The sequence below is a fragment of the Canis lupus genome, chromosome 32, assembly GCF_048164855.1.
Source record: "Canis lupus baileyi chromosome 32, mCanLup2.hap1, whole genome shotgun sequence".
Lineage (NCBI taxonomy): Eukaryota > Metazoa > Chordata > Mammalia > Carnivora > Canidae > Canis > Canis lupus.
The window spans coordinates 20,130,588-20,156,953 of NC_132869.1; the positions used below are offsets into that span (position 1 = coordinate 20,130,588).

General features: G+C 39.1%; 2 protein-coding genes across 3 annotated transcripts in view; one reads left to right on the forward strand and one right to left on the reverse strand.

Annotated features, from left to right (window-relative positions):
• Window positions 1-19,148, reverse strand: part of SPPL2A (signal peptide peptidase like 2A) — a 151,868-nt gene extending 132,720 nt beyond the window's left edge. Inside the window, exon 1 of the mRNA XM_072808486.1 lies at window positions 19,119-19,148. Within this exon, the coding sequence (XP_072664587.1) occupies window positions 19,119-19,133 (15 nt within the window). The 5' untranslated portion in view covers window positions 19,134-19,148. The remainder of the gene's footprint in view (window positions 1-19,118) is intronic.
• A 209-nt stretch (window positions 19,149-19,357) lies between these two features.
• Window positions 19,358-26,366, forward strand: part of AP4E1 (adaptor related protein complex 4 subunit epsilon 1) — a 55,239-nt gene continuing 48,230 nt past the window's right edge. Inside the window, exons 1-3 of one of the 2 annotated variants that reach the window (XM_072808484.1) lie at window positions 19,358-19,585; window positions 22,246-22,317; window positions 25,679-25,802. In XM_072808484.1, coding sequence (XP_072664585.1) covers window positions 19,436-19,585; window positions 22,246-22,317; window positions 25,679-25,802 — 346 coding nt within the window. In that variant the 5' untranslated portion in view covers window positions 19,358-19,435. Of the gene's footprint in view, window positions 19,586-19,922; window positions 20,070-22,245; window positions 22,318-25,678; window positions 25,803-26,366 lie in introns of those variants that run through there. The other variant, XM_072808485.1, reaches the window with a different exon arrangement.

Genomic DNA, 26,366 nt, shown 5'->3' on the forward strand with positions numbered 1-26,366 from the left:
AGATCTGTGTTCTAGATCTAACTCTGCCACCATAGATCCTTGGCCATATCAGTTAGCTTCTCTGACCCTCAGCTTCTTCATTGGTAAAATATGCTGGTTACATTTGGTAATTGTAACTAATGGCTGTAGAGTGCTTACGGCCCCAAAGCTCTTTTCCATGCATGTTCTAACTCAATTCTTACAATTTCATGAATAAAAGAAGGATAGGTACTATTGCCTGTATTATACAAATGAAAAAACTGAAGCTTATGAAGGCTAAAATATCCAATCAAAGCCACACAGTTTATAAATAGTGGAGCTAGGATTCAGACACTGCCCTTTGGGCACAATTCTGTGTAGGTAGACAACCATGCCTATCACCTCTAAAAGTCCGATATAATAAAGCCGTGTTTAGTCATTACTCAATTATAACCAGACTTTTAAAGGACCTTAAATACTATTCAACAGGTACAACACGTTCTCTAGCCTGCAGGACTGAATGCTCTTGTGATTCCACTGTAGGAGGATCCAATTAAGTGCTAAGTTAATCGCCAACTTTATAGCCAAGCTAATAGAAAAGCCACATTACACTGGCTCTGTCTTGCCAGACCAGCCACTTACTTTGAAGATTTGGTGCTGATTTATGTCCCTTGATACTAGTTGGAATCTCAAGGCTACTGTAAAAAAAAAAAAAAAAAAATGCATTCTCTCTCCCATTGCCCTGTTACTAAAATGTGTTAAGTCATGTGTTAGTAGCCAGAACATTTGCAAGTAAACAATGTAGAATATTCAATTAGTTTAAGAAATGATGCTGTTTATGTGTCTCCCAGCTCTTTCCTCAGATATCTGACCCTCGGCATTTGGTAAATCCTAAGAAGCCATTATTTCAGCAGCTCTTGGTTTCTACTTGAAGTCAAGCCAAATATTACATTTGCATGGCATACATTTGTATTTTTCAAAGAGCTTTCACACTGGGTATTTCATTTTATCCTTACGCAACGTTAATGTGTAGGTTGAAATTGTTCTCTGTGGTTTTAAAACAGGTATTTATTTATTTAGTCTCTAATTTTTTGACGGCTTTTAACCCACTGGGGTATTACTAATGTTAAAAAAATGAATACAATAGGAGGTCACAGAACTTCCATGTAGAAAATAGAATGAACAGTAACCTGTGCTAATCCCACCTGAAGTTGTGCTTGGAACCAAGGAAGCTACAATAAAATAATAGAGCATTACATTTCAAAAGTTGTAAATCAGCTTTAAAAATATAACCTAGGATCAGTAATCAAATTTAAAAATTTGAAAGGATAGCAAAAAATTGCTAGGAATTGGCAAAAATACCTTTGCAGTAAGAATGCCAAAACACTTAAGGATTCTGAAGGAGGACAGAATAAATTAATACTAATTCTTTTTAAAACATAAAATAGGAACTACTTGAACACAATTTTACTCAAACCCATGGATGTTCATTGTAAGAGAAGAGAATGTGGAATAAGGTTAATAGGTGTCATGATTTAATCAATAGCCCTTTTTATAATAAACTTTTTTTTTAAAGATTTATCTATTTGATAGAGAGTGGGGGGGGGGAGAGAGAGAGAGAGAGAGAGAGCGCGCGCGCAAGTAGGCAAAGTGGCAGGCTGAGGGAGAGGGAGAAGTAGGCTTGCGGCTGAGCAGGGAGGCTGATGTGGGGCTAGATCCCAGGATCCCAGGATCATGACCTGAGCCAAAGGCATTTAACCAACTGAGCCACCCAAATGCCCCTATAATAAAATTTTAAAGGTCATTTGAAAGTGTTAGTTTTCCCTTTTTTTCTTTTTCTTTTTTCTTTTTTTTAAGAGAGAGAGAGAGTGTGAGGCAGAGGGGCAGAGAGAGAGGGAGAGAGAGAGAATCCCAAACAGGCTCCCCACTTAGCTCAGGGCCTGACGTGGGGCTCAATCTCATGACCTGAGATCCTGACCTGAGAAGAAATCAAGTCAGACACTTAACTGACTGAGCTACCCGGGCACTTCAGTTTTCCTTTTTATAAAGAAGAAACATATATTAGTATGTACTTTGGAAAAAATACCTGGAGACATATACACCACTTTATTAGCAGCACTGGAAAAGGAGAGACAATTTATTTGTATGGATTTGATCTAATCTGACATGAAAGTTTCTCAAGTTTCTTGAAACATGTGAGAGTGTTCTCTTTCATAAGACAGTAAACATAGTGTCCTTTAAAAATTCCAGCTGAAGAGCTACTGATCCACCTGTAAACTTACTGTCCCTTGAGATATTTTAAGTCAATGTGTTTCAACCATGGGCCCATCAAAATCTGGCTTCGTGTCTCTCATAAAAATCTAATGGATGAAGAGAAGGAGGAGAGAAGAGAATAAGATCCAGAAATCACAAGATGGAGAGTAAGGTATTATGGTCAGATTTTTAACTTACCCGGGAACAGAGTGAGTAGCATTTTAAGTCTAATGCCAATTATAGTTTATTTCAGAATATTCAGGGCCTCCTAACTATTTACTATCTGGAAAGGCTCCAAGAAAAAGCCTTATTCCGTTCACTGACCCTTTGGGACCATCCTGGCTCTGGGGCTGAAGTTGTTTTCATCTGTCCCCTCTGGGTGCAGTTAAGGGGCCACCTAGTGACTGGACTGGGAATTGCAGCTGTCCTAGAGTGCCTCCCCCACGGACTCCACTTCCCCCCCATGCACTCTAGGATGCTTGTCAGTTCAGATGTGGAATGAAAGAAATGAGATTGGCAAACTTCTCCCGGATGGAGACCACCTTTAACAACCCACTTTGCAAGTCTGTCTCCTTGTCCAGAATCCTCTTTCACGGAGCCTTCAGTTCTTACGTTATCTAACAGGATTACCAAGGGGATAAACTAAGTTATGTAAACACATAAATGTAGTTTTAAAAGTTACTGTTATCGTTTTTGTTAGCCAAACCCTTGGAATAGGTCAACAAAGAGTTTTGTTAAGTGCGAGTGTCATAAAATCAGAGATGTTAAAGTAAGCAAGACTTGCAAACTCTGGGTTCAGACTCTTTAAGAATGAAGAGACTGAGGCTCTGAGAGGTAAACAGGAGGGACTTCATGGGGGCTGTTCTGCTCCCATTCATTTATTTATTGACAGATATTGTTTACTGCATTTCTACTCAGAGCTAGGTTCCAGGGGGGAAGCAAAGATGCACAAGAAGCACAATATCCAGAGGAGAGCCAGACTTGGAAACAAGTAAAAATGAGTGCAAGAGTGCAGTGGTGGAGCTGTGTAAAGGACCTGCTTGTGCTAGACCCACCAGAGACGCTGGCACCCTGTAAGACAATGTGCTTTAAAAAGCACACAGAATAGGGGCTTCTGGCTGGTGCAGACAGTTAAGTGTCCAACTTTTGGTTTTGGTTCAGGTGTTGCTCTCAGGGTCATGATCTCAGTCAGGGTCATGAGATCGAGTTGCTCATCAATGCTTAGTGCAGAGTGTGCTTAAGAGTTTCTCTCTCTGGGCAGCCCTGGGTGGCGCAGCGGTTTAGCGCCGCCTGCAGCCCAGGGCGTGATCCTGGAGACCCGGGATCGAGTTCCACGACGGGCTCCCTGCATGGAGTCTGCTTCTCCCTCTGCCTGTGTCTCTGCTTCTCTCTCTCTCTCTCTCTGTGTGTCTCTATGAATGAATAAATAAAATCTTAAAAAAAAGAGTTTCTCTCCCTTTCCCTTTGCCCCTCCTACCCACACTGAGGGTGCGTGCTCTCTCTCTCTCAAATAAATAAATACATCTTAAAATAAATACAAAAATAAATACATCTTTTTAAGAAAGCACACAGAATCAACAAAATGTATAGCCATACAAAGGAATATTATTTAGATTTAAAAAGGAAGGGAATTCTGACACATACTACAACATAGATAAAACTTGAGGACATCGTTCCAGTCACAAGGGGACAAATGCTGTATGATTCTACTTATATGAGGTATCTAGCCAGATTCACAGAGTTAGAAAGTGGAATGGTGGTTGCCAAATGCTGAGGGAGGGGTAGATGGTTAGTTACTGTTTAATGGGGACTAAATTTCAGTTTGGAAAGATGAAAAAGTTCTGGTGATGGTTGCACAACAGTGTGAATGTATTTAATATCACTGGACTGTATGTACACTTAAAACTGGTTAAGATAGTAAATTTTATGTTATAAATTTTTTACCACATTAAAAAAATTACATAGAAGCATCACCTCCCACAAGTCAGAATGGCTAGCATCAAAAAGACAAGAAAAAACCAGTGTTGGTAAGCTTGTGGAGAAAAGAAAACACTCGTGTGCTATTGGTGGGAATGTAAATTGGTGCAGTCACTATGGAAAAGAGTGTGGAGGTTCTTTAAAAAATTGAAAATAGAAATACCATATAAACTGGTAAGTCCACTGCTGAGTACCCATTTTCTTTCATTTTATTTCTACCCACAGAAAATAAAAACACTAATTTGAAAAGATACATGTACCCCTATGGTTATTGCAGCTTTGACAACAGCCAACATATGGAAACAACCTAAGTGTCCATTGACATACGATTGGATAAAGAAGATATAGTATACATATACAATAAAATATTACTCAGCCATAACAAAGAATGAAATCTTGCCATTCATAACAACATGGATAGACCTAGAGGGTATAAAGCTAAATGAAATAAGAGAAAGACAAATAGCATATAATTTCACTTATATGTGGAATCAAAACAAGCAAGCAAACAAACAATAGAAAAACACTCATAAATACAGAGACCAAACTGGTGACTGCCAGAGGTGGGTAGAGGGATGGACAAAATAGGTGAAGGAGATTAAGAGGTACAAACTTCCAGTTATAAAATGAATAAATCCTGAGGATGAAAAGTATAGCACAGGGAATATAGTCAATAATATTGTAATAACTTTGTATTGTGACAGATGGTAGCTACACTTACCATGGTGAGCATTTGAGTATAGAATTATTGAATTACTATGTTGTACACCTGTAACTAATATAATACTGCATGGCAACTATACTTCGATAAAAAAAAAAAGGTTGCGTTGCACACAAAAACGAAAAGTACACAGAAATCAATGAGAATGAACCAAGTATAATTCCACACAATATGACATGGAACTCTCACAATGTTGAGCAAAGAAAACCAGACACAAATGGAGGCAGACCATCTGCTTTCTATATAATGCATGTAGTAAGAGTCAGGGTGGTGGTCACCTCTTGGGGAGGCAGAGACAGGAAAGCACGGGCTTCCAGGGATCTGGTGATGTTTCTGTTTCTCAATCCAGGAAGGAAAGCTTATTTTGTAAAAATTAATTGCACTGTATAATAATTTATAATTTATCCAGCTTTCTGTATGTATACTAAAACTCAAGTTGTTGCTGTTGTTGACTTATGGGACATAGACAAACTAAAGAAGAATTGGTAGGATAGTAAAGGGACTTCCTTCATAGAAGGAAAGGTTGAATATTTTCAGGGTGGTCAGAGTAGTTTGAAGTCTTCAAATATCTGAAAAAGTGGCATGTGGAAGAGGAAGCCAATTTTGCTTATTATATCCAGATGGGTAAAACTTGGAAGTGATGGGGAGGGGGTAGAGGAAGACAGAACTCAGGTCATTATAAAAGATGCTTCAATTGCAGGTTAGAATGGGATCTCTCAAGAGATCATACAGTCAAGTGGAATGAGCACTGACTTCCAGGCCAGCTGGAATTGGACATGAACCCTGGCTTTTCCACTTTCTTGGAACTAAGTATGTAACTCTATCGAGTCTCAGTTCCACAACTGTAAATTAGGGTTAGTGCTAACTACCTTGATGGGTTACTTTCAGGTTTAGTGACAATGTATACAATATGCCTAGAATAGGTCTTGGCCCATAGGAGGTGCTCAATAAATGGCAGAAATTATTTTCAGTAGAAAGTTCAATAGAGGAATGAAAAATCAAATTAAATGTAACACATGACATAAATTTCTAAATATCAGTTCCTTTCAACCCCAAGAATCTATGATTCTTTACATCTTTCTTTGTAATTTTCTCAAGGTCATACAGCTTTTAGGTGGTGAGGCCTGCTTTCTCTGAGATGGGTCTACTCTTGTGGGCTGCCTTGGGCAGGGTTGCTAGCAGTAAGTCATTGCCCATCAGGGCCAATTAGATAATCACATCAGCAATTGACCCTGGGGATAGGATCCTGTTCCTTTAAATTCTGACTATGCTCTGGGAAAGTTCAAAGAGGGGAAAACCTGGGAAGGTTGTTGAAATGGTGAGCTACACACAGAACAAGTTACAGCTTGAGGATACCATGGACCTCAGCTTGAGGATACCAAGTTACAGCTTGAGGGGGTACATGGAGAATTGTCTTTTAAAAAATAGATTCAAGAAAAAATGTGAAAACAGGCTTAGCCTGTCTCACCATTTTTTCAGGTGTAAATAAGAGATATCACTTTGAAAACCAGTCTCTTCAGTTGTAGGCAAAAGCAGTGTACTCAATCTGCAAAGGCAAGACAAACCTAGGTTGGGCTGAGTTTTCCCAAAGCCTCCTTTTCACCCTGCTTCTTCCCGAAGGAAATGACTTGCTGGACTGGGGCTTCTCAGATTTACTCGAGGCTCCCTGCTGACCTCTGTTGAATATTTCTGCCTCAGATTTACCCTGGAAACAAGGAGAGCTCCTGTGACAAGAGACCTGAAGAAACAAACACCTAGAAAAAGTCTCTTTGTCTCAGGTATCACACACTCGACACAGGCTGACCCTTTGAACTTGTGTATTTTCTACAGGCTGCTCAAATGTTATATCTTGGCCCATTCAACTTTCGGTGTGAAATAAAAAGTAAATAGTATGAATTTAGCTCACTATAGCTTTGGCCTTAGCCAAAGGAAAGAAATACCAACAGCTTCCTTTGGCAAGTAGCAACTTATTTTAGCGTTTTCCCTCTTCAGACCAAAGCCCTTGGTAGAAACCAACGTTGCAGCCCAAGCCCACACAAAAACCTCAGATTTTAGTCATATGTCTCACAAGGATATTACATCATTTCTTAGTTTACCAAACGGAAACAATGGCAGGCTCAAAATTACTAACTTGAGGGGAGTGTAATGAAAAGACTATTTACAAAGGTAAACAGGGTTTGGGGGGGAAGCAACACGGGATAGTATCCTAGGGTGAATAGCTGCAAGCAAAGGAAATGGGAGTACAGTAGTTAGTTACAGCAGTGGTTCTCAAATTCTGTACCATCAGAATCTCTTGGAGGGGGACCCCTGGGTTGCTCAGTGGTTGGGCACCTGCCTTTGGCTCAGGTTGTGATCCCGGGATCCAGGATCAAGTCTTGCATCAGGCTCCCTGCGAGGAGCCTGCTTCTTTCTCCCTCTGCCTATGTCTCTGCCTCTCTCTCAATCTCTTTCTCTCTCTCTCAGTCTGTGTCTCTCATGAATAAATAAATAAATCTTAAAAAAAAAAAAAAAAAAAAAAAGAATCTCTTGGAGGACACAGATTGCTGGGCCTTACCCCAGAGCTTCTGTTTCAGTAGGTTTGAGGCAGGACTAGAGTAACTATTTTTCACATTCCCTGGTGATGGTAATGTTGCTGGTTTGGGGGAAAACTGTGGAGAAGGCAGTTTGACTTGAGCTGTGCCCTCCATAGGGGGTTCAGGCAACCTGAAGAGACCCAGCAGGGAGGATGCTGCACTACCTTCTCTCCAAACCCCTCTGTGGTTCTACTTTAATTAAATTCAACCGGCAGCCAACAGGCGAGGGAGCCCACTGATGTTCAGAAAGCTCAGCCTCCAGAACACGGATCAGATTGGAGAGTGCATCTGAAGGAGTAAATGGAAAATATCTAGCTCTTCGACCCCAAAATATCTTCAAGTACCTCACCATTTTTTTCAAACTATCTTATATTTCTATCGTACTTTCCAGTGTACATAGAACATTCATATACATGATGTAATGATTCTCACAGTCACCCCCCTACAGGGTTGGTGGGAATGACATTTCTGCTCATTTATGAATAAGGCAACTGAGGTTCAAAATTGGTGAAGGCTGCACATCTGATAAGAGCTGGGATTTCTTTTTTTTTATTTTAAGATTTTATTCATTTATGAGAGAGAGAGAGACAGAGAGAGAGAGAGAGAGAGACAGAAAGGTAGAGGGCCCCTGCACAGTAAGGAGCTGGATGTAGGGCTGAGATCAGGACCTGAGCTGAAAGCAGAAGCTTAAGCAACTTAGTGAGCCAGCCAGGCACCCCAAGGGCTGGTATTTCTTCTTCTTCCTTTTTTAAAAAAAATATATTTTATTTATTTATTGGAGGGAGAGAGAGAGAGAGCGAGTGAGCACAAGCTGGGGGGAAGAGAAGAGGGAGAAACAGCCTCCCTCTGAGCAGGGAGCCCAACATGGGACTTGATCCTAGGACCCTGGGATCACTCCCTGAGCCGAAGGCAGAAGCTCAACCACTGAGCCACCGAGGTGCCCCTTGATTTGGAGGCTTTAAAGAAGACCATAAACTACAGCTCTAAGCCCATGTTCAGAACGTTTTGAGAAACAGTCACACGAATTAGACATGTTGAGAGAGAAGTGTTGGGTGGGAGTGAGGCCAAAGTGGAGGAGTCACATGTCAGAGCTTACAACCACACTTCCTAATACTCTGCCCTAGACTTCCGGGGAGGCAAGGGTGGGTGTACATGTGTATATTTGGGACTCAGGGTAGGGATGCACTTGTCTGGTGGGCAGGCTACTCCCCGGACAAGGTAGTGAAGGAGCTGAGCATGCGCACTTCCTTCCCCAATGCCCCACAGTCAGGTAAGTCAGTCCCTCCTTGGAAAGAATTGGGAGAGGATAAGCAGGAAGGCAAATGCTCTTCACAATTCTGAAAAGGTGGAAGCTTCTGTTTTACAGAGCTGGGAGAGGGAGAAAATGGCTTCCTCCAGGAATGATGCTCTTTAAGCATCTCACTCTTATCACTATGTAAGAATAACTGATGTAATTAATTCTGTCACATGATCTAGGTACTGCATTTTTATTTCTTATTTATTTATTTTTAAAGATTCTATTTATCTTTTTAAGACAGAGAATGAGAGAGAAAGAGAGAGGAAGCACAAGTGAATAGAGGGGCAGAGGGAGAAGCAGACTGCTGCTGAGTAGAGAGAACCAACATGGGGCTCAATCCCAGGACCCTGGGATCATGACCTGAGCCACCCAGGTGCCCTGGTACTGTATTTTTAAAGACTTGACTCTCATTCTACTACAGTAGAATGGCCTCAGGCCTCAATATACTCTCATTTCTTTGGTATGCTACTTTTGTTTCCTTTAACCAAATTCATTTCTGATCCCTTGATCATTTTCTACAATGCTCTGGACCACCGCCTGCTTGAATACTGATAACGTTCCCATGGTTTCCTTCTGAGAAGATCCTGCTTATCAAATCTAAAGCCTCTCTCTCTCTTTTGTCCAGGATTGGGTAGACTATTGGGAAAAGTCCTTACAGAGATTTCCTGGGAACTGGAGTTTTAAAACACATGTCTGTGGGAAAATACTCTCCAACTACTGAAGGGGCTCTGTTTTTGCCTCTACTTATTTCTTAAGTTCTTTGGGGAAAAGAAAATATTATAGGTCAAATCTTTTTACAAGTAAGTACCACTGAACTGTTCAAATATGTGGTATGGATGGATTAGAATTTTATTTCATTGACTAGAACTTGAATTAGGTTAGATATAAGCTGGGTTGTGGAGGACTCAAATAGTTTTCATTGCAAAGGTACTTGTAGAGGAATTTACCTGGTAAACACCGGATCTCTTCCAGCTAATGTTTTTACCAGACTGGGGAGCAGGAGTGGGAAAATGCTGTGGACACAGTCTGCTGGCTAGCAGTCAAGGCAGAGCAAAGAAAACATAGGCAAAGGTCTGTGTGAAATATGAATCTGAGTCACGGAGGGAGAGGAAGAAAATAGCATGTGTCATTCTGAAAAAGCTCTTCTTAGGGCAGTTTCTTTTGGCTGTAATCACTGCCTCTCCCCTGGAGAGAGTCACAGGGCTTCTCTTGGCTCTTCCTGCCACATTTTCAGACTTAAAAGGAAGCCACCTTCAGGCAAATTCCCTCTTCCCCTCAAGAAAGAAAATAAAAGGAAATTGAGAGTCTTGGTCTCTGAAGAACTTAGGTCAGGTTTTGAACGAGCTCAGGGCCCTTTCTTCAGGGGTTGGGAATATCTGCAGTTCCAACTGGGGCTTGCTCCTCTGGTGCCCCTTTGAGTATGAGGGTGGAACTGTGTTCTTTAAAGTAGCCTAAATTCCCACAATTGCAGTCCCTAGACCTCTATCCGGTATGTCTCCTTTTCTAGGCCTTGCCTCTCAGTCTGGAGAGTTTCAATTTCTGTTATTTGCAAGCCTTCTCTCTTGAATTTTTTCTCTGGTCGCCCCCTATTTACTGTCAAAAAGGTATTAATTTTTCTAAACACGTTCTTTCTCTTTCCATTTCTGCACGAATCTCTAGTCACTAGTTCCAGAAAGATCCAGTAGCAAACTGTCAATAACGGACAAGCATTTCTGAAATTCATTTAACAATTTTATTGAAATATAATTTATATACCATAAAATTCACCCATCGTAAGCATGTAGACAGTGGTTTTTAGTAAATTTACAGTGCTGTGCAACTACTGTTATAATCTAGATTTAAAACATGTCCAAAACCCCATGAAATTCCTTCATGAGTATTTGCAGTCCATCCTCAGTTTCAACTCCAATTTCAAGCTACTACTGATTTGATTTCTGTCTCTGAAGATTTGTCTTTTCTGGTCATATCATGGACATGGAATCATACAATAAGTCAATTTTTATAACTAGCTTCTTTCACCTGGCATAATGTTTTCCAGGTTAATCCATGTTTTAGCGTGTATCAGTGCTTCATTCCTTTAGTTTCATTCCTATAGGTGAAAAGTAGTCCATTACATGGACATATGATTTTGTTTATCCACTCATCAAAATGGACATCTGAGTTGATTCCAGCTTTTGGTTATTATGAATAACCAAACTGCTGTGAACACTTATGTACAAGTCTTTGTGTGAACATATATTTTCATTTCTCTTGGGTAAACATCTAGTAGTAGAATTTCTAGATAGTATGGCAAATTTGTTTACCTTTTTAAAAAACTACTTAGCTGTTTGACAATGTGGCTTTTCCATTTTCCATTCCTTTGAGCAATATATAAAAGTTTCCCTACATCCTCTTTAACACTTGGTATTGTCTGACCTTTTGATTATAGTTCTAGAGGGTGTGTAATGCTATCTTATTGTGGTTTTAATTTGAATTCCCCTAGTGACTAAGAATGTTAACTATCTTTTCAAGTGCCATTCATATATTCTTTTTGGTGAAATGTGCATTTCTTCATTTTTTAATTGGATTGTTACTCTTCTCATTACTAAGTTATGAGTTCTTTGTGTATTTTGGATACAACTCCTTTACCAGATACATAATTTGTAAACATTTACTCATGACTACATCTTATCTTTTGAACTTATTAAGAGTTTCATTTAATGCCCAAAAGTTGTCATTTTGATGAAGTCCAATTTATCAGTTTTGTGTGTGTGTATCACACTTGTGATGTCATATTTAAGAACTCTGCATATGAAGGATTTAGCCAATGTTTTCTTCTAGAACCTTTATAGTTTTGCATTTATACTTAGGTCTAAGATCCATTTTGAGGTAATTTTTGGGTATGGTGTGAGGTAAAGGTCTAGAAGTTAACTTTTTTTGTATATGGATATCAAATTGTTCCAGTATCACTTTTTGAAGAGCGTCCTTTTTCCATTCAACTAACTGTCTTGGCTACTTCACTGAAAAACAATTGGCCATACGGGTGCTTGGGTGGTGCAGTTAGTTAAGCATCTGACTTTTAGTTTCATAATCTCAAAGTGATGAGATTGAGTCCAGTGTTGGGTTCTAACCTCAGCATAGAGTCTGCTTAAGTTTCTCTTTCTCTCTACCTCTCCCCACCATGTTCTCTCTAAAAGAACTAAGTCTTTTAAAAAAATCAATTGACCAGGGAATCCCTGGGTGCCTCGGCAGTTTAACGCCTGCCTTCGGCCCAGGGCATGATCCTGGAGTCCCAGGATCGAGTTCCACATCAGGATCCCTACATGGAGCCTGCTTCTCCCTCTGCCTGTGTCTCTGCCTCTGTGTGTGTGTGTGTGTGTGTGTCTCATGAATAAATAAATAAAATATTTAAAAAATCAATTGACCATATATATAAGAATTTATTTTTGACTCTCAATTCTCTTCCATTAATATATATATTTCCTGTTTTTACACCAATACCACACTGTCTTGATTATTGTAGTTTATAGTAAGTTTTGAAATTGGCTACTTTAAGTCATTCAGCTTTGTTCTTCTTTTTTTTAAAAATTGTTTTGGATAGGGATGCCTGGGTGGCTCAGCGGTTGGGCGCCTGCCTTCAACTCTGGGTGTGGTCCCATGGTCCCGGGAACGAGTCCTATGTCCAGCTCCCTGCATGGAGCCTGCTTCTCCCTCTGCCTGTGTCTCTGCCTTTCTTTCTGTGTCTCTCATGAATAAATAAATAAAATCTTAAAAAAAATTGTTTTGAATATTCCACATAAAAATTAGAATCAGCTTACTGTTTATGCCAAAAAGGCTGCTGTAGTTTTTGGATAGAATATATAAATTAGTTTAGGGAGAATTGCAATCTTAACAATATTGATTCTTTCTAATCCATAAAGATGGAATATCTATCTATTCACTTAGACCTACCTATCAATAGAAACAAAAATTGAAATAATTAAAGGGAGCCACAATAATAGTTTGAGACTTAAATATGTACTTTCCATAATGAATAGAAATCGATAGAAGATTAATAATGAAATAGAGGTCTTGAACAACATTATACACCAGTTAAACTAATAGACATATACAGGACACTTTACCCAACAACAGCAGAATACACATTTTTCTCAAGTGCGGATGAAATAGTCTCTAGGACAGAGTATATATTAGGCCAAACACAAATCTTAATACATTTAAAAAGGTTACACATACATGCAAAGTATTTTTTCTGACCACAATGGAATGAAACTAGAAATCAATAACAGAAGGAAAACTGGAAATATGTAGGAAATTAAACAACATATTGCTAAACAACCAATAGGTCACAGAAGAAATCACAAAGGAGACTAGAAAATACCTTGAGATAAATAAAAATAAAAGCACAACATACCAAAACTTCTCAGATGCAGCAAAATAGTCCTATGAGGGAAATTTATAACTGTAACCACATACATTAAAGAATAAAAAGGACTTCAAGTCAAAAGCCTATTTAAACATAAGGGACTGGGAAAAGAAAACTAAACCCAAAGCTAAAAGAAATAATATACACTTGAGCAGAGATAAGTGCAACAAAGATAGAAAAACAGTAGAGGAAGGGGGACCTGGCTGGCTCAGTTAGTGGAGCATTCAACTCTTGATCTCAGGATTATGAGTTTGAGCCCCATGTTGGGTGTAGGGATTACTTAAAAGAAAAACAATACAGAAATCAACAAAACTAAAATTTATTCTTCAAAAAGATTAACAAACAAAATCAAATCTTTAGCTAGATTAAGAAAAAAAGAGAGAAGACTCAAATAACTAAAATCAGAAATGAAAAAGGGGGCGTTACAACTGATACCACAGAAATAAAAGGGATTACAGCAGTCCCCCCTTATCTGTGGTTTCCTTTTCTGCAGTTTCAGGTACTTGTGGTCAACCATTGTCCAGAAACAGATGATTCTTCTCAGATATCATCAGAAGGTCAATGGTAGCCTAACACTACATCACAGTGTCTACGTCATTCACCTCATTGCATTTCATTATGTAGGCATTTTATCATTTCACATCTTCACAAGATGAAGAGGGGTGAGTACAGTACCCTTTTTTGAGAGACAGGGAGAGAGATAACATTCACAAAATTGTTATTACAGTATATTGTTTTAATTGTCCTATTTTATTATTAGTTATTGTGATTAATTTCTTGGTATGCTTAATTTATAAAAAAAGTTTAACATAGGTATGTATGTATAGGAAAAAACACAGTATTTGTAGAGTTTGGTACTACTTGTGGTTTGAGGCATCCACTGGGGGCGTTGGAAAGTATCCCCTAGAGATAAAGCGGGGACGACTGTGTAATAGATTACTATGAACAATTGTGTGCCAATGAATTGGATAACCCAGAAGAAATAGATATATTCCTAATAACACGCAACTTACCAAAACTGAAGAAATAAGAAATAGAAAATTTGAATAGATCTATAATTAGTCGGGAGCCTGAATACATAATCCAAAACCTCCTAACAAAGAAAAGCCGAGGACCATATGGCCTCACTGGTGAATCTACCAAACATTCAAAGAAGAATGAACACCAATCCTCTTCAAACTCTTCCAAAAAATTGAAGAGGAGAAAACACATCTAAATTCATTCTATGAAGCTAGCGTTTTCCTTATACTAAAGTCAGACAGACACTACAAGAAAATGCAGACCAATATCCCTTATGAACATTGATGCAAAAATGTTTACCAAAATGCTAACAAACAGAATACAATAGCACATTAAAAGGGCTTTACACCATGATCAAGTGAGATTTATTTCTGGAATGTAAGGATGATTCAATATCCAAAAACCAATCAATGCAATATATTACATTAACAAAATAAAGAAAATAGCTCATTGAGATTTATAATATAATTATGAATATGCTTGGATTCATCCTTGGCATTTTGCTATTCTCTATATATCACATCTTTTTCACTTTTGGTTCTCCTGTTCCTCTTTTATTGTCTTTTGTTATGTTTAATAGCCTCTTTTAATATCATTTTAATTCCTATGTTAATATTTTACTATATTTGTTTAGTTATTTTCTAAGTGGTTACTTCACTGAGAATTACAGTATGCATCTTAATATATCACAGTTTGCTTCAGGTTAATAATAACTGGAATAAAATACGAATCCAGTAAAATATAGAAATTTTGCTCCAATACAGTTCCATTTATAGCTCCTTCATGTGATTATTGTCATATATGTTACATCTGTACATGTTCTAAATCCAACAATACAGTGTTATGATTCACTTTATACAATCTTTTGTCCTTTAAAGGAGTTCTTACAAAAAAGAGAAATATTATAGTCCTTTATATTTACCACTTCCTGTGTTCTTCATTTCTTTGTATAGTTTGAATTAATGTCTAGTGTCATTTCCTATTAGCCTGAAGAAATTTCCCTTTTTTTTTTTAAAAAAAATAAACTTTATACCCAATGTGGGGCTTGAACTCACAACCCCAAGATCAAGAGTCACATGCTGTAACAACTGAGCCAGCCAACACCTCTGAAGAAATTTCTTTAACATTTCTTCTAAGGTAAGTCTACTAATAACAAATTCTTTGCTTATCTTGAGATGTCTTTATTTCACATTCTTTTTTTAAAAAAAAACAGGAGAAAAGCATACAGATCTAGTTAGTATGTTTCATGTAACACGGGAGACTTCATAAGGAAATGAAGTCCCTCACTCTGATTTTTAAAGGTTGATTTTGGGATGCCTGGGTGGCTCAGTGGTTGAGTGTCTGCCTTTGGCTCAGGGCATGATCCTGAAGTCCCAGGATTGAGTCCCACATGGGGCTCGCTGCCGGGAGTCTGCTCCTCCCTCTGCCTGTGTCTCTGCCTCTCTCTCTGTGTATCTCATGAATCAGTAAATAAAAGATATTTTTTTTTTAAAAAAAAGGCCAATTTTGCTAACTATGTAATTCTTGGTTTTTCAGTTCTAAAATTATGGTATCAATGCCTTCAGGCTACCATTGTTTCTGATGAGAAGTCAGCTATTTTTTATTTTTTTTAATTTTTATTTATTTATGATAGTCACAGAGAGAGAGAGAGAGAGAGAGAGAGAGGCAGAGACACAGGCAGAGGGAAAAGCAGGCTCCATGCAGGGAGCCCGACGTGGGATTCGGATCGCGCCCTGGGCCAAAGGCAGGCGCTAAACCGCCGTGCCACCCAGCGATCCCCGAGAAGTCAGCTATTAATTGAATTGGTTTTCCCATTAAAATGACAAATTGTTTTTCTTTTGTTGTTTGGATTTTTTTTTTGGTATTTTTTTTATCAAATAGGAGAAAATTTCAGCCATTATTTAAGTATTCTTACTCCCCTACCCTCTTTTTTCGCTTCTTCTGGGACTCTCATTACCTTTACGTTAATATACTTTATGATATCCCACAAATCTCTAAGGCTGTTTCTTTTCCCTCATTCTTTTTTCTCTCAGTTTTAAAGACTGAATAATTTTTTTGATCTTCCTTCAAGCTCACTGCTTATTTCTTCTGCCATCTCAAACTTATTGTAGAACTCCTCTAGTAAATTTTCAACTATTATAACTTTTCAACTTCAGAATTTACATTTGGTTCTCTTTTTAAAAATAGATTGCATCTCTTTATTGAGTTATCTATTTGTTAAGTCATTGTTGTCATATATTCTTTTAGTTACTTAAACATGATTTTTTTGAGTTCTTTGAACATATTTATATAATTGCTTTGAAATCTTTGTTCTAAATCCAACATGTAGGCCCACTCAGAGACAGTTTATATCAATTGCTTTTTCCTCTGCATATAGGTCATATTTTCCTGTTTTTCTGAAACTCTCATAATTTTGTTGTTGAAAGCTGGACACTTTATGTTTTTATTTTTTAGAGTTTTTATTTAAATTCTAGTTAGCTGACATACAGTGTAGTATTAGTTTCAGGGACACAATTTACTGATTCAACACTTCCATACATCTTGCAGTGCTCATCACAAGTGCCCACCTTAGTTGCCATAACCTATGTCACCCATTCCCCCACCCCACTCCCTTCTGGTAACCATCAGTTTGTTCTGTATAGTTAAGAGTCTGTTTCTTGGTTTGCCTCTCTCTCCCCACCCCCATCCTCATTTGTTTTGTTTCTTAAATTTCCCATATGAGTGAAATCATACAGTATTTGTCTTTCTCTGACTGACTTATTTGGCTTAGTATATTCTCTAACTCTATCCATGTCATTGCAAATGGCAAGATTTCATTCTTTTAATGGATGAGTGATATTTCATTATATACATATACCACATCTTTGTTATCCATTCATCAGTTGATGGACACTCGGGCTGTTTCCTTACTTGGGCTGTTGCAGATGTGCTGCTATAAACACTGGGGTGCATATATCCTTTTGTATAAGTGTTTTTGTTTTCTTTTGGTAAATACCTAGTAGTGCAATTGCTGGGTCATGGGGTAGTTCTATTTTTGAGGACACTCTATACTGTTTTTCAGAGTGACCACACCAGTTTGCATTCCCACCAGCAGCACAGGAGAGTTCCCCTTTGTTCACACCTTTGCCCACGCCTGTTGCTTCTCGTGTTGTTGATTTTAGCTATTCTGACAGGTGTGAGGTGATAGCTCATTGTAGTTTTGCTTTGTATTTCCCTGATGACTAGTGATGTTGATAATCTTTTCATGTGTCTGTTGATCATCTATATGTCTTCTTTGGAAAAATGTCGACTCATGTCTTCTGTCCATTTTTTAATTGGATTATTCATTTTTTGGGTGTTGAGTTAGATAAGTTCCTTATATATTTTAAATATTAACTCTTTATCACATATGTCATTTGCAAATATCTTCTATTTTGAAGGTTGCCTTTTAGTTTTATTGTTTCCTTTGCTGTGTAGAAGTTTTTTATTTTGAGGAAGTCACAATAGTTTATTTTTGCTTTTGTTTCCCTTGCCTCAGGAGACAACTAGTAAGAAGTTGCTATAGCTGATATCAAAGAGGTTAACTGCCTGTATTCTCCTCTAGATCTTAATGGTTTCATGTCTCACATTTAGGTCTTTAATCCATTTTTAATTTATTTTTGTGTTTGGTATAAGAAAGTGGTCCAATTCCATTATTTTGCTTGTTGCTGTCCAGTTTTCCCAACACCATTTGTTGAAAAGATTTTTTTCCCCATTGGATATTATTTCCTGCTTTGTCAAAGATTGACCATGCAGCTGTAGGTTCATCTCTGGGTTTTCTATTCTGTTCCGTTGATTTATGTGCCTATTTTTTTGTGCTAATACCATACTGTTTGATCACTACAGCTTTGTAATATAATCTGAAGTCCAGAATTGTCATCCCTCCAGGAAAGCTGAACATTTTAGGTAAAATTCTGTAGCAAATCTAGTTTCTGATTTCTACCCTTAGTGATAATTGTTGCTGTTTTTTTTTTCTTTGTTTAGTAACTTGCCTGGACTAAACCTTTGGATATCTCTCTTTTTAGGGGTCATCCTGTACCCGCACAGCTTAGTAGTCAGCCAGGAATTGATCAGAGGTTGTGCTCAAATGCCCAGAACCAGTAAGACTTCCAATCTCTGCTACTAGATATATGTGTGGTTTGGAGAGAACTTTCACATTTTAGGCAGTTTTCGTGTCTGCCTTTTACTTTCCAACAGGCCTTGTGTCTCCTGCGTGTGCATGCAGCCTGTGGTCAGTTAGGGATGGATGGAGAGCTACTATCCCTGGCTGTTTCCTGATCTCTCTTTTATTTTTTTATTTTTTAAAATATTTATTTATGATAGACATAGAAAGAGAGAGAGAAGCAGGCTCCATGCCAGGAGCCTGACGCAGGACTCGATCCTGAGACTCCAGGACTGCGCGCTGGGCCAAAGGCAGGGGCTAAACCGCTGCGCCACCCAGGGATCCCCTGATCTCTCTTTTCAACTACTGCCGCGTCCTTGATCCATTGCTCACCGTAATCGGGACCGCAACCTCAGGCTAGCAGATACCACTGGGCTTTTCACGCTAGTCTCCAAAATAACTGAGTTCCCTCCAGCAATGAAGCTAAAGGTTTTCATGAATTGCTCCACCCTGGCAGATTACAGCACCTATCAAACTTACAAGGCAGTGGGGCATGGAGAAGCAACCCAGGGAATGACACAGACTCGTCTATTTTTTTTTTAATTTAAAAAAATTAAAAAAAATTAAAATATTTTACTTATTCATGAGAGACACAGAGAGAGAGAGAGAGAGGCAGAGACACAGGCAGAGGGAGAAGCAGGCTCCACGCAGGGAGCCCGACGTGGGACTCGATCCGGGGAGGGCAGACGCTCCACCGCCGAGCCCCCAGGCATCCTGACTCCCTCTATTTTTACCTGGTGTGTAGTCATGAGTTGACGTCACAGCGTGAGAGGGACCCGGCCCAGCGGCTTCCTCCCGGCGGCCCCAGCGTGAGCTGTCAGGGTCGTCTGCGCCGCTCGCGGTTTCATCACGCGGAGTCTCGCGCCCTCCGGCGGCCTCTCTCGAGAACGACACTGTCCTTGTCCGCGCTGGACGCGAATAAAGATTTCTTTTTCAAACAAACAGGAAGTGTCTACGGAGGCCGGGCCGGCGTCTGGGCAGGGGCCGGGCATGCAGGCGGGCGGCGGCCCGATCGCGGGCGGTGGCGGCGGCGGCGGCGGCGGCGGCGGCGATGAGCGACATAGTGGAGAAGACGCTGACGGCGCTGCCGGGACTCTTTTTGCAGAACCAGTCGGTGGGCGGGCCCGCGGGCGTCAAGGCTTCTTTCTCTTCGCGGCTGGGCGGCCTCGTCCGCGGCATCACAGCGCTAACCTCCAAGCACGTACGTGCTCCCGGGGCCGGGAGGTCAGGGGCGCCCGAGGGGGGTGTGGGCGGTGTGGGGAGGCCCTCGCGCTGGGAGGCCTAGCCCCGCCGGAGCTCCGGGGAAGCTCAGGGGCTGCGATAGGCGTCCAGTCGGTCCCTGCGTCTGTCTGGAAGCGTCAGTTTCCTTCCGGGACCGACAGCTGGCAGGCCGAGTTTCCACGGTTGGCCCCGACCCTGAGTCATTATTATCTGGGGCAGCCTCTTTAATTGTTGAGCCTTCTCGTATTTCCTGGAACGTTGACGTGGACAAGCACCCATACGTATTCTATAGGTTGTTTCGAGGATTAGATGGGCCATCAAGCGAGTGAAAACACCAAGTGCCGAGCCAGTGCCAGCTTTGTTTACCTTCTACAAAGTTCCTTTGCAGGTCCCTTCACACGCCGGAACAGACCCTGCCATCTGAACCTATCGTTCAGCATCTTTGGGGAGCTCGAGGTTCTTAGGTTAGACCAACCGGGGGAGGGAGGGGGGTTGCAAAGAAAAAGCGTCATTCTCCCAAAATGTAAAATTTGTTGTCGGCCTCAGGTGGGCGTTGAAAATCAGCAGTTGTCATAGAAGGTATTAAGCGTCCGCAGACTTTTGGTAGGTGAACGGGTTGTGCAAGATAAATGTGTTACGTCGTAATTTGTTCAAAATATGCTTATGGGAGAGGTTATGTGTTAGACACCGAGGGAAAAGAATAAAACTTATTTCCTTTTTCCCAAGGAATTGGAGCTTAAGACAGATATAAGCAATATACGATGACAGGTAGGTGCCCAGAGAGGAGAAATGACAGAGAAGGATTTCCTTCAAAGTGCCCTGGGGGTTTAAAACATTTTTTTTAAAAAAAGATTTTATTTATTTATTCATGAGAGACACACAGAGAGAGAGAGGCAGAGACATGGGCAGAGGGAGAAGCAGGCTCCATGGGGATCCCTGGGTGGCTCAGCGGTTTGGCGCCTGCCTTCGGCCCAGGGCGCGATCCTGGAGACCCGGGATGGAGTCCCGCATCGGGCTCCCTGCATGGAGCCTGCTTCTCCCTCTGCCTGTGTCTCTGCCTCTCTCTCTCTCTCTCTCTCTCTCTCTCTCTCTCTGTCTATCATGAATAAATAAAGAAAATCTTAAAAAAAAAAAAAAAAGAAAAAAAAGAAGCAGCCTCCATGCTGGGAGCCCTACGTGGGACTCCATACCGGGACTCCAGGATCACGCCCTGGGCCAAAGACAGGCGCTAAACCACTGAGCCACCCGGGCTGCCCTAAAACATTTTTGTTTTAAAATGTGAAATAAGATGATATGCCACTGGATGCTGTATTTCTGCTTCATATTCAGAAATCATAATTATGGACATACTATTGCTTGTCTCAACGCTTTGTCCTTTACTCATTTTTGTGAGATTCTGAGTGAAATTTAAAAAAAAGAATTATTTTTGATCTTAAATTGCAGTTTGAAGCTGTACATAAGATATCTAAATGTGGAAATGTGGCAGTACTTCACTAGTGGTTCTTGATAATCTACCTAATGGACATCTGCTGATCCAATGTGTAACTTTTTTTTTTTTTTTTTAAAGATTTTACCCATTTATTCATGAGAGACAGAGAGAGAGAGAGAGAGAGAGAGAGGCAGAGACACAGGCAGAGGGAGAAACAGGCTCCGTGCCAGGAGCAAGATGCAGACTCAATCCAGGACCCCAGGATCACTACCCAAGCCAAAGGCAGTTGCTTAACCACCGAGCCACCCAGGCGCCCCTGATTCAATGTGTAATTTAAAGATAGCATTATGTTAGCCAAAAATGAGACCAATATTCAAGTGTGCTAAAGAGGTGAAACACTGTGCAGACAGAAGTGATCACAATGGTGTATTTATTGTGTGTATGAGAGAGATGGGAAGTGAGAGAAAGGATGTGAGGAATAAGGAGAAAATAAGAAGGAAGCATATGGCTCTTATGCTACTTGTTATTCTTTGAAAACTTTTTACTTGTTTATTAAAATTTTTTATTTTTTTATTATCTCTACACACAATGTGGGGCTCAACCTTGGAACCCCAAGATCGAGAGTTGCATGCTCTACTGACTGAGCCAGCCAGGCGCCCCAGGACTTTTTACTTTTTTATTTTTTAAAGATTACTTATTCATTCATTCATGAGAGACACACGGAGAGAGAGAGAGGCAGAGACACAGGCAGAGGGAGAAGCAGGCTCCGTGCAGGGAGCCCGATGCGGGACTTGATCCCGGATCTTCAGGATTGGGCCCTGGGCTGAAGACAGCACTAAACCACTGTGCCACCTGGGCTCCCCAGGACTTTTTACTCTTAAAGAGAAAGTGTGAGAACCTTATCCTGGACCAATTCATGAAAAATTTCTTTTCTTCTTTCTCTCCACCTTTAATTCAAAACAAAACATTTTCTGCTAGACTGTCCTTGAGGGGACAATAATTAAGTGAAGGAAAAAGGCATGATGGATTATTCTTTCCAGGAATGAAACATTGGCCTTTAGGCCAATGTTAAGCACATAATTTTTATAACTGTCCTTCAAAATAATGTGATTTTTTTTGTCATTGAAAGTATCATATTTTTCCTTTCAAGAAATATTGTTAGAGTTTGGAAAGACAGTTATTCATGCATTTAAATACTTTCATTGTTTCAGGAGGAAGAGAAACTAATCCAACAGGAATTGAGTAATCTGAAAGCAACTGTTTCTGCTCCTACTACAACACTGGTAAGTTTGTATAGCTAGTGCCAGCACATTTTATATTTGAAATCTGGTCCACTATGGAGTCTATAGTGGCATCTAATTGATCAGTTACTAAAATCTAATTTGTTATGGTCACAGTCAGTTATGGATGATAGCAAGTCAGAGCTTGAGCTTTTTATTATTGACTGGTGGCACTGAAGCAAGACTTGCTTGACTGATGACAATTCAATGCCAATGTGATGATAATTACATAAATGTGGCAATACTGATGGGACTCCAGTGCCTTTCTTATTGTTTTAATGTTGTGCACTGGGAAAAAGTTACCATATATCATCTGAAGTAATACTTTCAGCCCTGAATTATATGTGAACAAGGCAGAAACATGGTTTTCTTACTGTAAAACTATATTGCACAACACCTAAATCGAGTTCCAGTTATTTTAGAACTTGAGTTCCATGTAATTTGATTTTTCAAACAGCATTCATTTAGCAGCTGTTTAATGAGTAGCCGCTCTATGCAGGTCAATGTTTCTACATAGTTAGATTAAGACTTAAATTTTTTTCCTTTTAATTAATTTTCATGTTTCATATAATGAGATTTTGCCACGCAACATTATTCAGCAAATATTTAGTGAGTACCTCCTGTGTGTACATCACTGTGGGAGTATTTTCCCTCTTCTAATAAAAATATTGGGGTGATCATTTTGCATGAACGCATGCTTATGTACATAAATAACACTTTTAAAGTCTAAGAGTGTATATATTTCCTTTTATTATCATAGTAATGTGGACAAATGAAGCTCAAAACCTAGCTTAATCTGCTATATTTATGTGTATATGTATAGATATATCTGTGTGTGTATATGTATGAAATCATTGTGATATTTACTCATGATATTTGATAGAAATGTTAAGCAGAAGTGGTTTCTTTTTTTTTAAATATTTTTTATTATTTTTATTTATTATTTATTCATGATAGTCATAGAGAGAGGAGAGAGAGGCAGAGACACAGGCAGAGGGAGAAGCGGGCTCCATGCCGGGATCCCAATGCGGGACTCGATCCTGGGACTCCGGGATTGTGCCCTGGGCCAAAGGCAGGTGCTAAACCGCTGAGCCACCCGGGGATCCCAGCAGAAGTGGTTTCTGTCTTTTTACTTTGTTTTATTTCTATTTTTTATAGTTGACATACCTGGAGAAATAAGATAAGTTAGGGAGCCAGAGTTCGGAAGGAAGATTTTATAATCATTGTGACCATCCAGCTCTGGACATGCTTTCTTTCTTTTTTTTTTTTGAGAGAGGGAGAGAGAGAGCGCGCGCGTGATGGGGTAGATGGAGAAAAGAGAATCCCAAGCAAGCTCCACGCTCAGCATGGAGCCCCAGGCAGGGCTTGATTCCATAACCCTGAGATTATGACCTGAGCCAAAATCAAGAGTTGGGCACTTAACCGATTGAGCCACTCAGGTGCCCATCTGGGCATGCTTTATAGTCTGTCCCTGAGGTGGTTGTGTAGAAGTTGTATGACAGTTTGGTAGAGAAATTATAAAAAAAAATTTCTGTATTGGGAAATGGACTTTCTTCTCTAAGAGAATAATAATGTATGCATGTATAATTTTTTTAAGCTTTTATTTTTATTTTATTTTTTTAATAAAATAATTTTTATTGGTGTTCAATTTACCAACATACAGAATAACACCCAGTGCTCATCCCGTCAAGTATCCCCCTTAGTGCCCGTCACCCACTCACCCCCACCCCCCGCCCTCCTCCCCTTCCACCACCCCTAGTTCGTTTCCCAGAGTTAGGAGTCTTTATGTTCTGTCTCCCTTTCTGATATTTCCCACACATTTCTTAATTTTGATAAAATAGAGCTCATCATGACTTTTGAAAAACTCTGAGATAAAATGTTTGAAAACCAGGATTGGTACTTAATAGATTAGATGAATACTTTCACTCCTAATTGATGTGGAAGCTTTTGAAGAGGGACTTCTAGTATCTTTTAAGCTTGTTTTTTCAGTACTTAGTAGTCTTAATATACTAATGATTTAACTTTTATTACTTTAAACATAAGTGACCTGTATTAAAAATCTTTTTCTCCAAGCTTGATTTTCCTATGGTTTTTAAAAAAACTCTTCATATTTACATATATAAATATGAAATACATACATAAATATGAATGAAATATTAAATATTATTATCCTTGCTTATTATTTGTTATTTTCCAGGTATTTTGTGTAATATACTAACCTTGATTAATTTTTATATATTAAAATAGGTGTGAGCTTATTTTGAAACACATTTTATTTATATTTTTATTTATGATTAAAATTTATTATAGATATTGAGAATGCAAATATTATACTGAAAACATTTATACAATGCCTTAAACAACTTAATTAGCTTATATTGTCAGTATTGAAAGACCCGGTTAAAAAAATTAAATATTGTTTATATAATAGCTATACCAGAGTTGTTTAAAAAGAATGTCTGTAAAACAGACTATTGCATATTACGTACAATAAAATAATTCTGAAGAAAGTCCGTGTGTAATTTGGTTTTTAAATGTGAAAGTTATTTTCTTTACAAATTATTACCAAGTTGTGGGAATTTTTTTTTAATATTTTATTTATGAGAGAGAGAGAGAGGGAGAGAGAGAGAGAGAGAGAGAGGCAGAGATACAGGCAGAGGGAGAAGCAGGCTCCATGCAGGGAGCCCGACGTGGGACTCGATCCTGGGACTCCAGGATCACGCCCTGGGCCGAAGGCAGGCGCTAAACCGTTGAGCCACCCAGGGATCCCCGACTTGTGGGAATTTTATGGATGTTTTTATTTGGCAAAGTATATTAAAATGATGTGCTCCATTCTAGAAGCCAAGTCATATTACTATTGGTGAAATTTTGTCTGAGGACCATGTGTTTCACATTATAACCAAATTTACACATTTAGAATTAGTCATAGCTACAATTAGGGTGTGCCTGGGTGCCTTAGTTGAGCATCTGACTGTTGATTTTGGCTCAGGTCATGATGTTAGGGTTGTGAGATTGAGCCTGGTGTTGGCTCTGAGTCCAGCATCGGGCTCTCCACAGGGAGCCTGCTTCTCTGTCTGCCTATGTCTCTGCCTCTCTCTGTGTCTCTCATGAATAAATGGATAAAATCTTAAAAAAAAAAAAAAGTTAAAATAATTTTACTAAAATCAATACTGTTGGTGAACTAAGTTTTGGAGCAACTTTTATTTATAAAGTTTGACTTCAGGTTATGAATTTATAATATATGTATTGGTTATTTCTTTAGTGCCAGGACTAAGGGATTTCCTCTGTGAAATGATTGCAATATAATTTAAAAAAACAAAACATTCTACTTATTTATGCAATTACTGGTTATTTTGCTTTACAGAAAATGATGAAGGAATGTATGGTGAGACTTATATATTGTGAAATGCTTGGATATGACGCTTCATTTGGCTATATACATGCAATCAAGTTGGCACAACAAGGAAACCTTTTAGAAAAAAGAGTAGGTATGTATGTGTTTAAGATTTTTTACTTAATACTGTCCTTAAAGTTCTAGTTATTGTGTGAAATGAATGGTAGCAGGTATATAGTGTTTTTAGAACAGTGCTTTGTAATTTTCAAAGCTTTAGAAGAGAACACTTCAAAAACTTAAAGCCTATAAGTGAAATCAGTCTTACTGATTCATGGCATTTTAGAGTTATGGAGAAGATTAAAATTTGCCTGATTTTGGGATAGTTAGATGACTATATGTATTTTTCAAAACTCATTAAACTATACACTTAAAAATGAGGAATTTTCTTATGTATAAATTATACCTCAAGAAAGCTGATTTAAAGTTTGTCTCACCTCATCAGTTTAATGATTAAAAATGTTTCTTTATAGAATAAAAACTGAAATTGACTTGAATAATTAAAAAAATACTGTTCTCAGTTTCATAAATGTTAGCTGTGAAGGTTTAGAGGTATCTTTGGAAAAATTTTGTCTCTTTAATCAAACTATTAGGAAATGTCCTTTAAATTAAGGACTTAAATCTTTTATTCATGTAGGTTTAGCAGTGTATCAGAATCCAA